The sequence below is a fragment of the Loxodonta africana genome, chromosome 18, assembly GCF_030014295.1.
Source record: "Loxodonta africana isolate mLoxAfr1 chromosome 18, mLoxAfr1.hap2, whole genome shotgun sequence".
NCBI classification, from domain to species: Eukaryota; Metazoa; Chordata; class Mammalia; order Proboscidea; family Elephantidae; genus Loxodonta; species Loxodonta africana.
Window position 1 is genome coordinate 81,622,214 of NC_087359.1, and position 16,685 is coordinate 81,638,898.

At 50.3% G+C, this 16,685-nt stretch overlaps 1 protein-coding gene across 1 annotated transcript in view; it reads left to right on the forward strand.

Moving 5' to 3' along the window:
* LRRC75A (leucine rich repeat containing 75A) overlaps positions 1-16,685 on the forward strand; it is an 85,086-nt gene that overhangs the window by 36,460 nt on the left and 31,941 nt on the right. Inside the window, exon 2 of the mRNA XM_064271842.1 lies at positions 8,689-8,817. Within this exon, the coding sequence (XP_064127912.1) occupies positions 8,689-8,817 (129 nt within the window). The remainder of the gene's footprint in view (positions 1-8,688; positions 8,818-16,685) is intronic.

Below are 16,685 nucleotides of genomic sequence, written 5' to 3' on the forward strand. Positions count from 1 at the left end.
GAAAACATGCGGTGGTTCCTCAACAAACTAAAAATACAGCTACCATATGACACAGCAATTCCATTCCTAGGTATATACCCAAAAGACTCGAAAGCAGAGACTCAAAATTCATTGCAGCACTATTCACAATAGGCAAAAAGGTGGAACTAACTAATCTGAATGCCCACCAACAGATGAATGGATAAACATAAATGTGATACATACATACAACGGAATATTAGCCAGTAGGAGAAATGAAATCTTGATACATACTACAATGTAGATGGAGCTTGAAGACATTATGCTGAGTGAAATAAGTCAATCATAGAAGAAAAAATATTGTATGGCCTCACGTATATAAAAAGACAACAATATGCAAATGTATAGAGACCAAAGTTTCTTGTGATTACCAGTGGTGGGAGAAGGAAAAAAGGAGAGGTGACTGCCTGTGGAGTACTGCTTATGAGTTGGAATGGGTTTACAGTGATGGAAAAATCACTCTGACTGGGGGTAGAATAGCACAGACAATTGTTTTAAGTGCTGTCAATAAGTTGTATACCTATAAAAAGCTGAGTTGGCAAAAGTTGTATATAGACATACTTACAACAATGACCAAAAAAAAAAAAAAAAAAAGCTGCTAAGGCTGCTTATGTCCAACCAAACACCTCATGGGATTTGGCTCCTTAATTCAGAGGTTTAGGGTCATGGCTTCATGGGACATCTTAATTGGCCTAATAAGGTGTTTAGTTCTGTTCTGCCTGAGGTCTTAAAAGCTTGTAAGTGGCCATCCAGGGCACAAAAATTGGTCTCTATTTACCTGGAGCATCAGAGGAAAAAGGTGAGTCAAGAATAGGAGGATATGAAATGTGCGGCTAATTGCCTCCATGGACAACTGCCTCCTTTGCCATGAGATCAGAAGAACAGGATGGTGCCTGGCTACCATTACTGAACAGTTTGATCAATCAACAATTTCATAGAAGAATCCTGATCAGAAGGGGGGAAATGTAGAACAGGAATTCAGATTTTCATGGAATCCAGAATTTCTGGAGCCATAGAGGCTGGACAAACCTTTGAAACTATTGCCCTAAGATAATCTTTAAACTGTAAACCAAAAATATCCCCTTGAAGTCTTCTTAAAACCAAACAATACAGGGGGTTAACAGTGGTAGAAAAATCACACTGATTAAGGGTACGGTTGCACAGCCAACTATGGTAATTGATGTCAGTAAGTTGCACACCTATAAAAAGTTGTATTGGCAAAAGTTGTGTGATGTATTTACAACAACAACGAAAAAGGGTAGCTGCTGAAACTGCTTATATACAACCAAAAACGTCATAGGATTTCGTTCCTTGGGTTGGAGGTATAGGGTCATTTTTTCATGGGACATCCCAGTTAATTGGCCTAATAACGTGTTTAGTGTTTCTGTTCTACCTCCTAGTTTGTTGCCTAGTGCCCGGGGTCTTAAAAGCTTGCAGGTGGCCATCCAAGGCATGACAATTGGTCTCTGTTCACCTGGAGTGACAGAGGAAGAAGGAGAGTCAGGAATAGGAGGAGAATATGGGATGCTAATTGCCCCCATGAACAACTGCCCCCTTTGCCATGAGACCAGTGAACTGGGTGGTGCCCAGCTACCATTACTGGACATTTTGATCAGATTCCATGGAAGAATCCTGATCGAAAAGGGGAAAATGTAGAACAGAACTTTAAAGTCTCACGGATTCCAGACTTTCTGGAGCCATGGGGACTAGACCCCCTGAACCTATTGCTCTGAGATAATCTTTAAAATTTAAACCAAAAACATCACCTGAAGTCTTCTTAAAACCAAACCCGTTGCTGTAGAGTCAATTCCAACTCATGGCAACCCTATAGGGCAGAGTACAATTGCCCCATGGTGTTTCCAAGGCTATAAATCTTTACAGAAGCAGACCTCCACGTCTTTCTTCCGCAGAGCAGCCGGCGGGTTTAAACCATCAACCTTTCAGTTAGCAGCGAGCCCTTAACCACTACACCACTAAGACTTCTAAAACCAAACAATGTTGTTGTTGTTAGGTGCCATCCGGTCACTTCTGACTCATAGTGACCCTACATACAACAGAACAAAACACTGTCCGGTCTTGCACCATCCTCACGTTTGTTGTTATGCTTGAGCCAATTGTTGCAGCCACTGTGTCAGTCCCTCTCGTTGAGGGTGTTCCCCTTTATTGCTGACCCTTTACCAAGCATAATGTCCTTCTTCAGGGACTGGTCCCTTCTGATAACATGTCCGAAGTATGTAGACAAAGTCTCGCCATCCTTGCTTCTAAGGAGCACTCCGGCTGTATTTCTTCCAAGAAAACCAAGCAGTAGTTTAGAATATGCTAGTAAAAAATGTCTGCCTTGAGCATTGTGCTCCTTTAAGAACTATGTGAGATCAAAGTGACAGCAGCAACTTGAAAGACTAGATAGGAACCTTAGGGGGCAGTGAGTTTATGTTAATGAGGGACGAACAACCCAGAAAAGGAGGGTGAGAATGGTTGCACAACTCGAAGAATGTAACCGGTGTCACTGAATTGCACATGTAGAATGTGTAGAATGGTTGAATTGGTGTGTGGTCTGTAGTGTATGTTCTCAATGACAAAAATAAAGAGTATAAAAAATAAGAAAGAAAACCCTATAGAGCACAGTTCTTTTCTGACACACATGGGGTCACCGTAAGGTGTAGTTGTCTCACCAGCAACTGGTTTTTAGCCTCCAGAACTGTGAGACAACAAATTTCAGTTCTTATAAACCATCCGTTTGGGGTAATTTGTTGCTGGTGCTGTGGCTGATTCATAAACTGTCAAGTAGGAATTTTCTAGAGCTTAAAGGGAGGCCTTGGGAAGACAAAGCCAGCCCTCGGGTGAGCCCTCCCTCTCAGAAGATCTTCCTCCAACCCAGAGCTTCTCAAACTTTTTGGTATCAGGATCCCTTTTTTTGTTGTTAATGACAGCCCCACGTGTGCAGACTAGAACTGGGTTTTTAAGTCTGTGACCTTTCAGAAGCAGATTGCCCGGCTTGTCTTCTGAGGCACCTCTGTGCAGGTTTGAACTGTCAACCTTTCAGCTAATTGTTGAGTGCCTAACAATTTGTACCACCCAGGGACTCCTCAGGACCCCTTTACACTTACACTCTTAAAAATTATTGAGGAACCCAAAGAGCTTTTGGTAATGTCGGCTATAAAACCAAAACCCATTGCCATCGAGTTGATTCCAACTCATAGCGACCCTATAGGACAGAGTACAATAGCCCCGCAGGGTTTCCAAGGAGTGGTTAGTGAATCCAAACTGTCGACCTTTTGGTTAACAGCCAAGCTCTTAACCACAGAGCTACCAGGGCTCTGTGTGGGCTTTACCTGTCACTATGTACCATATTAGAAATGAAAACTGAAAAAAAAAAATTTTTTTTAATTAATTCACTTAAAGTTAACAATAAATTTATTGCGTGTTAAAGAAACGAAATTTTCATTAGAATAACAATATTTTTTAGAAAAAAGAATGTAGTGAGAAAAGTAGCATGTTTCACTTTTGTGTGTGTGATGTCTGGCTTACTAGAAGATGACTGGATTCTTGTACCTACTGCTTCTGCTTTCAGCCTCTTGCAGGAGGTAGTACTGGTTGAGGTGGATGGGGAAAATCAATCCAGCAACACAGAGATGTGTAGTTGGCAGAGAGAGGGCCTCACCAACGCTCTGAAAGGGCGTCAACCCCCCCGCCGCCCCAGAGGGGACCGCACTTAGAGAAATGCTGCTCTGGCCTTCCTGTGGGAACCTCTGCTCACTTTTGAGCACCTTTACTCCTAAGCCCATCTGTCAGTCTGTTGTACTGTGGGGGCTTGTGTGTTGCTATGATGCTGGGAGCTATGCCATCAGTATTTCAGATGGCAGCAGGGTCACCCATGATGGACATGTTTCAGCAGAGCTTCCAGACTAAGACTAGGAAGAATGGCATGGCGATCTATTTCCAAAAATTAGCCTGTGAAAACCCTATGGATCACAATGGTCCAGCCCACAGTATATCATGGGGATGGCACAGGACTGGGCAGCATTTAGTTCTGTTGTATATGGGGGTCTCTAGTCCTGGTTATCAAGTTCAGTAGCATGGGGCCCCGCTTCCGCAAGACAGTGGGTACTGGCCCCCAGGCTGGTAGCTCAGCGAGGGAGGGGCTCTGCCCAGCAGCAGTGTGGAGCATAGCGCCCCCAGCAGTGACCCGGCGCCTGCTGCTGTGCTCAGGTTCTCTGAGAAGGACTGCTTCACGGTTTAACCCCGGAACCAGGAGATCTTACTCCTCACTGCCTTGTACTTAACTAAAGTCACGCCCGGGGAGGGGCCTGTAGGAGCCGCATCTGGGTTTGATTCCTGCACTCCCGACCCCCTCATGCAGGCACCGCCTTGCCTTCCTCCCCTGGGGCAGGGGACAGGGAGTTGGAGCCCCTGTGGGGCAGCCTCAAGCGGGACATCTGCAACTTTGGAAAGGAGCCCTTCACCTCTCTGCAGGCCTCCACGTTCCCTTGGGGCCACTGTGCCTATCCCTGTAAACAAACTGCTGAGGGAAGGGGGCGTGGAGAGGACAGGCCAGAAGTGGCCCAGGTCCTTAGGACAGGGGCAGTGTTGGAAAGCAGCCCAAGAAGGCTGCGGGCCTGGGTGGGGTACAAATACAGTAGTGAAGTGGCAGCCACCTTTGTCCAGGCTCCATCTGTTCCCCATTGCAGCTTCTTGTAATCTGGACCCCTGGGACCTTTGGGAGCCCCACCCCAGCTGGAATTCACAGAGGGGCTGGCGATGATGTAATTACCCGGAGCACTGTGAGCAGGGCACCCGCCTTCCTGGGGAGCCCCCAGACAACAACCAAATGACCCCAGACACAGCCATCTGGAGGATGGAGCCACCGTCAGTGCTCTGGACACTGCCGCCCGCCCCCCCCCCCCCCCCCCCCCGCCAACCCATGGCAGGGGCGGAGGCTCTGGGGGCGGGCATTCTGTATCGTCTCAGACCTGCATTCCCTGCCTCCTGGGTTGTGGACCAGGATTCTCGCGGTCCTTCCAGGATGGGGACAGCCCCTACTGGCCTGGAAATCTGGGGGTCCGGGAAGATGGAGCAGGGCTTATGGAAATGCAAGTCCAGGGTTTACATGTGTTTTGGCAGCAGAACTACTTTTTCCCTTCAAGAGGCGGTCAAGCAGTCTGCTTTCCTGGGGGCGGGGCGGGGGGCGGGCTGCAGCCTTGCTGTCTCCTCTGGCCTCCTCCATGCCCACCCACACACCCATCAGCCCCAAGATCTGGGAGCACAGTTTGGGAACTACGGTGCAGTCCATCTGCCATTTCACAGACGGGGAAATAAACACAATGAGCTGAGGGTCAGTCAGGGCCTAGAACCCAGTGCCTTCTGCCAGGGGCTTTCAGCGACAGGGAGCAGAGACGCTGTGAGGAGACTGCCAGGTGTATGCTGGCAAGGGTCACATGGAGGAGAGGTACACAGGCAGTAAGGGACAGGGACGGGGGCACCCAGCCTGCATGACAGATGGGAAAAGAAAAACATCCTTCCATCCCCCACCAGCCACAAGCCCAGCCTCTGACCTGGGCTGAAGCATGGAGTGGCCACCCCAGGGAAGAAAGCCTTCAGCTGTAAGGAGAGATCCAGCTGGGACCAAGGGTACCAGGCCATAGCCCTTGGACCACACAGCCTTCTGAGACCCTAGAACACAGCCCTTCGACCATCAGCCTTCTTACCTCCCTATCTCCTCCAGCCCTGGGGTGTGGCCTTGCTTTTGCAAGTTACTGTGATCACGTGTCCACAAGGCACTGCCAGCAGGACGGGCCCTGCCCTGACTGAGGCCAGCTTGGGTTTTGCGCACGACAGTCCCTGACTCCGATGTTCCAAGGGGAGAGGTCCTGGCTGTGTCCTCTCCTCAAATGGGTCTGTGGTCTACAAAGAGGTTAGGAGCCACTGCATAAGGGGAGGAGGGGGCTCCCACAGGGGGAGAGATGGGAACAGAGGGTCACCGTTGTTGGATGGCTCTCCCTGCTAGAGGCTTTACATATGTCGCTTGGTTTTATTTCTCTTCGTTCCCTGGAGCCTTCCGTGTGGGAGACCGGGGTTTGATTCTTGGCCAGTACACCTGATACACAGCCCCCATCTGTCAACGGAGGCCTCTGTGTTGCTATGACACTGAACAGATTTCAGCAGAGCTTCCAAACTAAGGCAGACTAGGAACAAAGGCCTGGTGGTCTACTGAAAACCAGCCAGTGAAAACCCTGTGAGTCACAGCGGTCCAATCCATAACTAATCAAGGAGATGGTGCAGCACTGGGCAATGTTTTCATTCTGTTGTGCATGGGGTCACCATAAGTCAGGGGCCAACGCAACCGCAGCTGACAACAGCAACCACCTGTGATGGAGGGCTCACTATCCCCATTTTACAGATGAGTATGCTGAGGCTCCGTGGCATTGGGTAGCTTGCCTCAGGTCTCAACTCTGGCTGCAGGACTGAACAAGCCAGAGCAGCGGCAGGGGTCTAGAGGGAGTGCTGCACTTGGCTCTGCAAAGAGCTCTGCTGCAGACCTCTGGCAGCCAGTGCTGCGGAAGCTCCCTCCGCCTACATTCAGGCCAGAACTGGAGCCCTGCACCTAGGTCCCCTGTAAGATTTCAGCAGCCAGAGCACCTGGCACACGGCTGCTTTTCTCTGAGGCTCATTCCTGCCAAATGGAAAACTGGCCCCTTGGTGTCTTCCTTGAAACCTGAATGCCATTTCTTTCCTGTACCTACCCAGGGCTGGGCCCTAACCGTTGCAGTGCGGATCCTCTGCAGTGTGGGCTCCGCTAGGCTCCCACAAGAACAAAGCTTGACTTCCTGGCCCCTCCAGATTCCCACATTCATCCAGCAAAGCCCCCTTTTTCCTTTGCTCTTAGAAACGTCACCCCAAAGCACACAGCAGCATCACCACCCTCCACCTGCCTTCTGCCCAGCTCACCCCCAAGGGTACAGAAGGGCAAACGCAGAGCAGGCCTGAGACTGGACGTCCTGAGTGTGTCCTCGGCTCGCCCCACCCCCACCGTTCCCGAAATTCTGACCATTAAAACAGCCAGGCGTCCTGGGCCTCAGTTTTTTCACCTGTAAGTTGGGAGTAATCGTGCTCAGCCTGCTCACCTCACAAGGACTTCTAAAAATCATATGGCAATGCATTTAGAATAAAGTTCAGAATATTCCAAACCCGTCGCCCACACACACCCCATCCAGAACATCCCCTGTCCCCAGCTCCCCAGACCCTGGTAACCCACTGGGAGCCTTCTCTGGCTGGGGCAGCTCCAGACGGAGACGTCCAAGCTTGAAGGGTTGAGTGGAAGGACGCACACAGCAGTAGTGCCTGCTTCTGCTGCCCACCCCCGGCACCCGCCTTGTTCCTCAGGCAGAGGTGGGGACAGTCCCTCAGGTGGGAATGTCATCACTGCCTGTCTGTGCAAGCCGCCAAGCTAGAGCAGGAACCAGAGCCCACAGCCAAGGGTGGCAGAAATCAGGGGAGGGTAGCGGAGGGGAGAAAAGAGAAGGGGCGCCCACTTTGTTTTGCGGGGAGAGGGTATGACGTTCAGCCCAACGCTCTGTTCACGTCTCCAGTGCAGTTGTCCAGTTGATGCCGACTCACGGCCACTGCGTGTGTCAGGGCAGAGCTGCACTCTGCTGGGTTTTCAGTGGCTGATTTTTCAGTTGCAGATCAACAGCCCTTTCTTCTGAGACACTTCTTGATGGACTCAAACTTGCAAGCTTTCAGTTAGCAGCCGAGTGAATTGCCGTTTACACTGCCCGGGGACTCCTCTAAAGCCAGTCATTCTGTTTCAAGCTCTCGCCAGCGTGGCTGATGCAAAATTCAAGCTTAATTATGTTTGTAGAGAGGAGCGCCCTTTCCCCGGGGTTGTGCAAGAATCTCAGGGTCAAAGGCATCCAGAACCTTTACCAGAGGGCTTTTGAGTTCTAATCCACACTGGCCACTGCCCTTGGCCAAGCCCATGAGGCCTGCTGGTGCTGGGCGGATCTCTGCACAGGCTCCCAGCCCCTTGTCCCTCCTCAGGCTTGGGCAGCCCTGCTCCAGCGGTCTCTGCCCACCGCCTCCACTCAGCAGCACTTGCCTCCATCCCCCTTCATTAGGGGGCCCTGGTGGAGTTTCTCCTGGGTGCTGGCAATTTCCTCCTCCAGCCCCACAGCTCAGAAACCCCCAAGGCAAAGGAAAGCAAAGTCGGGCCGTCTCTACAGAAGGAGCAGTAAAAATAACCACAGCAACAAGAAGAAAGCACAAACAAACATCAATGAATTACCGTGTCACACAGGCAGGGGAACTTGGCTCCACACCAGTTTCCAAATTCTGCCCCTGAGCAGCCACTAGTGCCAAGGCCTGCCGTCCTTTGCCTCATCTTTTGGGACTTGGGGGGGCTCTACGGGAGGTGTCCACAAACCCAAAGACCCATCTCTGTGGAGCCTACAGATGCCAGCTCCTCCTCTCCCTTGGCTGGGGCCCCTGAAAGAGACAAGCAGCAGCTTTTCCTGACCCTTTGAGGGACATTCTGTAGAAGCTCCCTTGCAGGTTAGGAAGCCTCTTTGAAGGTGGGTCTCCTACCTTGCCAGGGCATGGGGGAGGCTGACCCACCTCCCTGGGGCTGTACAGAAGGTGAGTGCCTGACCTCCTGGCCTCCCTTTGTTCTTGCAGGACCTAGGCATGGAGTCGACCTCACTGGACGATGTGCTGTATCGCTATGCCAGCTTCCGGAACCTGGTGGACCCCATCACACACGACCTCATTATCAGCCTGGCACGCTACATCCACTGTCCCAAGCCGGTAGGGTGGCCACTGGTCTGGGCCAGCCAGGTCCCCGCGGGTGTGAGCAGCTCAGTGCCTGAGGGGCTGGTAGGTGCTGCCAGGCCGAGGGGACGAGCCGTCTCCCTGGGCTGAGGCTCAGCATCTGTGGCAGCAACTGCCCTTTGGTGCCAGCAGTGCAGACGGGTTTTGTCTGGCCCATACCAAACCAAAAAAACCCAAACCCAGTGCCGTCGAGTCTATTCCGACTCATAGCGACCCTATAGGACAGAGTAGAACTGCCCCACAGGGTTTCCAAGGAGCGCCGGGTGGATTCAAACTCCCGACCCTTTGGTTTAGCAGCCGTAGCACTTAACCACTATGCCACCAGGGTTTCCGTTTGGTAGGGTGTGTTAAATCTGAGCTCATTTCCAACGTTTAAAAATCAGGATTTTTGTATCATCCCAATATTCAGCTTGAAGAATTGGAACATGAGGGGCTGGAGCTGTGTGGCCACCCATGATATGTAGGCCAGGGCCCACCTCAGAGCTGTACAGATGGTGAAGTGCACAAAGACCTGTGGACAGGGAGTTGGAAAGGGGTAGCTGAGGTGTGCAGCCCCCTCTCTGCCCACCAGGCCGTGAGCTGTGGTGCAGGACTGTGTGCACTGTTTTCTTATTTGCACAGAGGAACCATGTAAGGCCAGAAGGGGCTCTCCAGTTTGCCTCCATTCCCACCACTCCCAGTTGTCTCTAGCTCTAAGGATGAGTGTTATTTTACAGCCACCCACTTCCCTCATGTCCATTTCCTGCCTGGCCCTATAAGTTCTGGGTTTGGAACCTCAGGCCTAGGGAGCAAGCGGAGACCCAAGATACTTAGAGACACAGGCCATACACTGAGACAGGTGTTCATTGCCCAGTGGAGGGCATGTGCTCAGGGAAGAGCCCAGGGCTTTCCAGGCTCCACAGTTACAGCTCAGCCCCTTCTGGTTGGGAGAATCTGCCCCTGTTCCTGCTGGCTCCAGAGTTTGCAGGGTGCCGGGCTGGCTTAGGTGGACCCTGGAAGAGGAAGGAGGGCCAGGCACCCTTCCATCCCATCCCTCTCTGCAGGGGCAAGAAGCCAGGCGGGACTGGGGGGTGCAGGCAGAGAGCTCCCCTTTCAGAGTAGGATCCAAGATAAGAGTGAGGCAGTGGTTCCCCAAGCTCAGCTGTCCCTCAGCCTGAGCACGGACTTGAACTCAGTCTTCCGGAAGCTGGAGCCTTGGAAAGCCCCTGCCTGTGGCTTTGTCCTGGGCCTCTCTCAGGCTTCTGGGGCTACCTGGGGTCATGACCTGGGTGTCAAGACTCGGAGGTGGGTGCAAGCCATGCAGGGCTGGGGACTGGGTGGGCAAGGGTGGGTAGGCTAGTGGCGGTGGGGCCTCTGCCCCTGCAGGTGCTGGTGGGGTGCAGCAGAGAGCAGGGCTGCTGGGCAGAAACATGGGAGGGGAAGAAGCAGCAGCAGTGAAGGTTGGTGGACTGGGAGCCCCGAGGCCTGGAGAAGAGGAGTAAGTGCCAGGAGCCACAGGCACCCACTGGGGCTTAGCCTGCTTGCTGCTCATCCACACTGTCCCCTGGTCCAGCCTGAGGAAGTGGGAAAGTACTGTGAGCCCCGGAGGGGGCCTGTGAGGAGGCCTTGCAGGGACCACACTCTGCCTTTTGCAGGCATGAGCCTAATTGCCTACAGATGGGAGGGGTGGCAGGCCCAAGTGGAGCCGGCCAGGGCACATCAGACCCCAGAGACAGGATCAGGGCAGGGTTGATGGAGAGGTGGGCCCTGGGGTTCTGGAGCTGGGAAGGAGACGTAGGTGTGACCCCCTCCTTGCCCAAGGTGCTTTCAGCCACCATTTCTGACCCTCGTGTAGTGGAAGAGGGGTAAGTGCTACCTCCAGGGCAGCTCCTCGGCTGAATCCTTTCTCCCCAGAGCAGGGCAGAGCACCAGATATGGGTCCCCACAGGAGCACCCGCCCAGCTCCTACTGAGGTGGGATGGGAGGGGAAGAGGTGAGAGAGGTGCTGCCTGGTCTGCCCTGGGGTCTGCTCCCTTCCTGTCATCCCTGACAAGGAGTCTTCTGCCCCTTCTACGGGCAAGGCAGGGGTATCCCAGAGAAGGACAGGAGGGCAGCAGAGGCCTGAGAGACCACAGGCTCCTGACCGGCCACAACCTGCCCCTCAGGGTAGGCGGCCACAGCAGTCACACAACAAGCCAGGACAGGTGTGGGACCAGGGCCCAGAGTTCCCGACACCTACTGTGAGACAAAGGACTGTGCTGGGCAGGAGAGGAGGCACATGGGAGACCCCAGACCCCAGAGTCACATCCTGACCTGGGCCCACCCCAGGGCTTGCACTCTGCATCCCATCCAGGCCTCCCGGAGGCTAGGCCAATGTGTGAGGAGGGTGCAGGGCTCTTGGGCTGCCCCCACAGGCCCCTCTCCTGTATTCTTCCTGGCCTCAGCCCTGGTGGGCACCATGTGACCAGGGATCCAGGCCGTGGCCTGCGCAGCCTCTGATTGACCCAGCCTGGGGTTACCAGGTGGGCCCCAAACACGCCTGGGTTCTCACCAGGGGGCAACCTGTCTCTGGTCACTTAATTGGCTGAACTGCATGTTCTCCCACACTGAGATAATGCGTGTGGAACCCTCGCACACATGAGCACCCGGTTCCCAGAGCCAGCCCTCCAGTTGAGTCAGCACCCTGGGGAGCTGGGCCCAGGTGGCACGAGAGGCAGTCCTGAAGGACTTGCCGCTGTGGCTGAGGCAGGGGCAGGAGGCCCTCCAGCTGGTGTTAGGGCAGCCTTTCCACCCACTGCAGTCACCTGAGCTGGCCAGTGCTGACCAGGACGTCCTGCTCTTTGCATCTGAGCGTTTTATACCTGCTCACGTTGTGGGCATTGAGGTCATAGACAAAGGTGTCAGAACCTTCACTGTGAGTAGTCAGCTGTCAGGTGTGTCTCTGTCAGTGGTGAGGGGGAGGAAGGAAAATGGCCTTTCCTGGTCCAGACAAGTAAGCCTTTCCACTTCCCGGTAGCATTGTCTCCACCCACCAAATACCCTCTTCTTTATCCCAGCCAGGTATGAGCCAGGGCCCTGGGAAGGGGTGGATATGTGCCTGCCCCAGGAATGACGGCCGGTGGAACCCTACCCTGCCCCATGACTCTGTGCTGATGATCCCAAATCTGCTTCTGCAGCCCAGCTTCCCCCTCCACAGTCACCGCCCCCCTTGACATCTCCACCCCCCACAACCCGTGGTCACTTCATACTCAGGAAGTGCCTCAACGCATTCCCTACCCAGAACCTGGCCCACAGTCAGCACTGCTCAACTGTGAGAAAGTTCAGAGACTTCTCCCTCCCCTGCCTCCCACCCCACCAAATCTCATCCCTCGTGTGTAAGGCCAGCTTCCCAAAAGCAGACCCTAAAATGAGGATTTGTGTACATGTGATTTATGAAAGCTGTTTCCCCAGGGGAAGCCAGGGTCAAGGAGGGGGAAAGCCAAGCCCTTATGTAATCTCTAGCAAAGTCCAGGAAGGGTAGCTTCAGCCTGATCCCACGGGGGACCCTGGAGTGTAAGTTATGCCACGGGCTTGTCTTTACTGAGGCAGAGGTGCTGGGCTGCCACACTGCCACACTTGTCTGTGGTCAAGGCCTGCTGCTGTTGAGTCCGCCCCTGAGTCATGATGACCCCATGCACAATGGAACGACACGCTACCTACCTGGTCCTGCACCATCCCCATGGTTGGTTACAGGTGAGACTTGTGATCCATGGGTTTTCACTGGCTAATTTTCAGAAGCAGATCACCAGGCCTTTCTTCCTAGTCCGTCTTAGTCTGGAAGCTCCCCTGAAACCTGTCCTGCATCATAGCAACACACAAGCCTCCACTGACAGGTGGGTGGTGGCTGTGTATGAGGTGCCTTGGCTGGGAATCAAACCTGGGTCTCCTGCGTGGAAGGCGAGAATACCACCATTGAACCACCACCTCTGTCCCGTAACGGCTGCCCAAAACCAAATTGGTTACTGTTGAGTTGATTCCAACTCCTGGTGACCCCATATGTTACAGAACAGAACTGCCTCATAGGGTTTTCTTAGCTGTAATCTTTATAGAAAGATTGCCAGGCCTTTGGTCCTCGGTGCCACAGGGTGGGTTCAAACTGCAAACCTTTAGACCACCCAGAGACCTGTAAGGGCAGCCCAGAGCGATGTAAATTCCCAGGCACTTCTGTCTCTCTGAGCTTCCAGGCAGAGCCAGCTCCTGTGGCCTGAGGGTAGCCTTGAGGAACCACGGATGCTGGTTGTTAGAGGCAAAAGCACATTGAAGGAGAGAAGGTGCAAAAATGGTTGTGGGGGAAAAAAAGAACCAAAGGGATGTGGGCACCAACATTGTCCAGTACAGTCAGCACATCTGCACAGTTGTTTCCCTAGTGTCTCTGGAACTTCCCCGTTTCTCTCCCTGTCCACTGCCTCCACCTCATCCAGACCACAGCCTCCTTCTCCAGCGGGACTCCCTGCTTCCACTCTTGCCTCCCTAATGCTTGTGCCCTGTGGTGGGGCAGCCACAGAGCTCTTTCTGGAGCCAAATGGATCATGTTTTTGTTGTTGTTAAGTGCTGTCAAGTGGGTTCCAACTACCCAGTGTACAACAGAGCAAAACCCTGCCCGGTCCTGCGCCATCTTCACAATCGCTGTTACGCTAAGGCCATTGCTGCAACCACTGTGTCAGTCCATCTTGTTGAGGGTCTTCCTCTTTTTCTCTGACCCTCTACTTTACCAACCATGATGTCCTTCTCCAGGACTGTTCCATCCTGGTAACATTTCCAAAGTATGTGAGAAGAAGTCTCACCGTCCTCCTTTCTAAGGAGCATTCTGGCTGTACTTCTTTCAAGACAGATTTGTTTGTTCTTCTGGCAGTCCATGGTATATTCAGTATTCTTTGACAACACAATAATTCAAAGGTGTCCATTCTTCTTCGGCCTTCCTTATTCACTGTCCAGCTTTCGCACACATATGACGTGACTGAAAATACCATGGCTTGGGTCAGGTATACCTTAGTCCTCAAAGTGACATCTTTACTCTTTAACACTTTAAAGAGGTCTTTGGAGCAGATTTTCCCAATGCAAATTTGACTTCTTGACTGCTGCTTCCATGAACATTGGTTGTGGATCCAAATAAAATGAAATCCTTGACAATTTCAATATTTTCTCCATTTATCACGATGTTTTTTATTGGTCCAGTTGTGAAGATTTTTGTTTTCTTTATGTTGAGATGTAATTCATCAGTAAGTGGTTCAAGTCATCTTCACTTTTCAGCAAGCAAGGTTATGTTATTTGTATAATGCAGGTTGTTAATGAGTCTTCCTCCAATCCTGATGCTGCGTTCACATAGACCAACTTTTCTGATTATTTGCTCAGCGTACAGATTGAGTAAGTATGGTGAAAGGATACAACCCTAATGCACACCTTTCCTGATTTTAAACCATGCAGTATCCTCTTGTTCTGTTCATTTAGTGAAGTGTCTGTTTATATCCTTTGTCCATTTTTTAATTGGGTTATTTGTCTTTTTATTGTTGAGGTGTTGTAGTATCTTGTAGATTTTAGAGATTAGACCCTTATCAGATATGTGATAGCCAAAAATTTTTTTCCCAGTCTGTAGGTTCTTTTTACTCTTTTGGCGAAGTCTTTTGATGAATGTAAGTGTTTGACTTTTAGGAACTCCCGGTTATCTGTTTTGGTGTTTGTGCATTGTTAGTTACGGTTTATATAATATTTTTGCCATGTGTTAGGGCTCCTAGCATTGTCCCTATTTTTTCTTACATGATCTTTATCATTTTAGATTTTATATTTAGGTTTTTGATCCATTTTGAGTTAGCTTTTGTGCATGGTATTTTTTTGCGGTTGGATATCCAGTTATGCCAACACTATTTGTTAAAGAGACTGTGTTTTCCCCATGTAACAGACTTTGGGCCTTTGCCAGATACCAGCTGCTCATAGGTGCATGGATTTACATCTCGCTTCTCAATTCTATTCCATTGGTCTATGTGTCTCTCGTTGTACCAGTACCAGGCCGTTTTGACTACCATGGCAGTGTAATGGGTCCTAAAATCAAGTAAAGTGAGGCCTTCCACTTTGTTCTTCTTTCTCACTAATGCTTTACTTCTCCAGGGCCTCTTCCCTTTCCATATGAAGTTGGTGATTTGTTTCTCCATCTTGTTAAAAAATGCCATTGGAATTTGGATTGGGATTGCATTATATCTGTAGATCACTTTGAGTAGAATAGACATTTTTGCAATGTTGAATCTTCCTATCCATGAGCAAGGTATGTTTTTCTACTTACGTAGGCCTTTTTTGGTTTCTTGCAGTAGTGTTTTTTCAGTTTTCTTTGCGTAGGTCTTTTACGTCTCTGGTTAGATTTATTCCTAAGTATTTTATCTTCTGGGGGGCTATTGTAAATGGTATTGATTAGGTAATTTCCTTTTTGATGTTGTCTTTGTTCATGTAAAGGAATCCAACTGATATTTGTATGTTTATCTTGTATCCTGATTAAAAAAAAAAAAACTTTGCTGAAATCTTCTATTAGTTCCAGTAGTTTTTTTGTGGATTCTTTGGGGTTTTCTGTGTATAACATCGTATCATCTGCAAATAGGGATACTTTTACTGCTTCCTTACCAATTTGGATGCCTTTTATTTCTTTTTCTTGCCTTGTTGCTCTGGCTAGGACCTCCAGCACAATCTTGAATAAGAGTGGTGATAAAGGATACCCTTGTCTGGTTCCTCTTTTCAAGGGGAATGCTTTCAGACTCTCTCTGTTTAGAATGATGTTGGCTGTTGGCTTTGTATAAATGCCCTTTATTATGTCAAGGAATTTCCCTTCTATTCCTATTTTGCTGAGACCCTTGTTCTGTTCAAATGACTACTTCTTGGTTTATGTACAGGTTCTGCAAGAGCACAATTAAGTGTTCTGGAATTCCCATTCTTCACAGTGTTATCTATAATTTGCTGTGATCCACACAGTTTAAAGCCTTTGCATAGTCAGGAAAACATCTTTCTGGTAATCTCTGTTTTCAGCCAAGATCCATCTGACATCAGCAGTGATATCCCTGGCTGCACGTCCTCTTCTGAATCCCACTTGGATTTCTGGCAGTTCCCTGTCAATGTACTGGTGCAACTGTTTTTGAATTATCTTCAGCAAAATTTTACTCGCACGTGATATTAATGATATTGTTCGATAATTTCCTCATTGTGTTGGATCACCCCTCTTTGGAATAGGCACAGATATGGATCTCTTCTAGTCAGTTGGCCAGGTAACTGTCTTCCAAATTTCTTGGCATAGATGAGTGAGTACTTCCAGCGTTGCACCCTGTCATGGATTGAATTGTGTCCCCCCAAAATATCTGTCATCTTGGCTAGGTCATGATTCCCAGTATTGTATAATTGTCTACCATTTTGTCAGCTGATGTGATTTCCCTATGTGTTGTAAATCCTGTCACTATGATGTAATGAGATGGATTAGTGGCAGTTATATTGATGAGATCTACAAGATTAGACAGTGTCTTAAGCCAAGCTCTTTCAAGATATAAAAGAAGCAAGCAGAGAGAGAGGGGGACCTTGTACCACCAAGAAGGTAATGCCAAGAGCAGAGCACGCCCTTTGGACCTGAGGCTCCTGCACAGAGAATCTCCTAGACCACAGGAAGATTAATGACAAGGACCTTCCTCCAGAGTTGACAGAGAGAAGAAAGCCTTCCCCTAGAGCTGGCACCCTGGATTTGGAGTTCTTTTTTTTTTTTTAATTTTTCTTGTGCTTTAAGTGAAAGTTTACAAATCAAGTCAGTCTCTCATACAAAAATTTATATATGCCTTGCTACATACACCCAGTTGCTCTCCCCC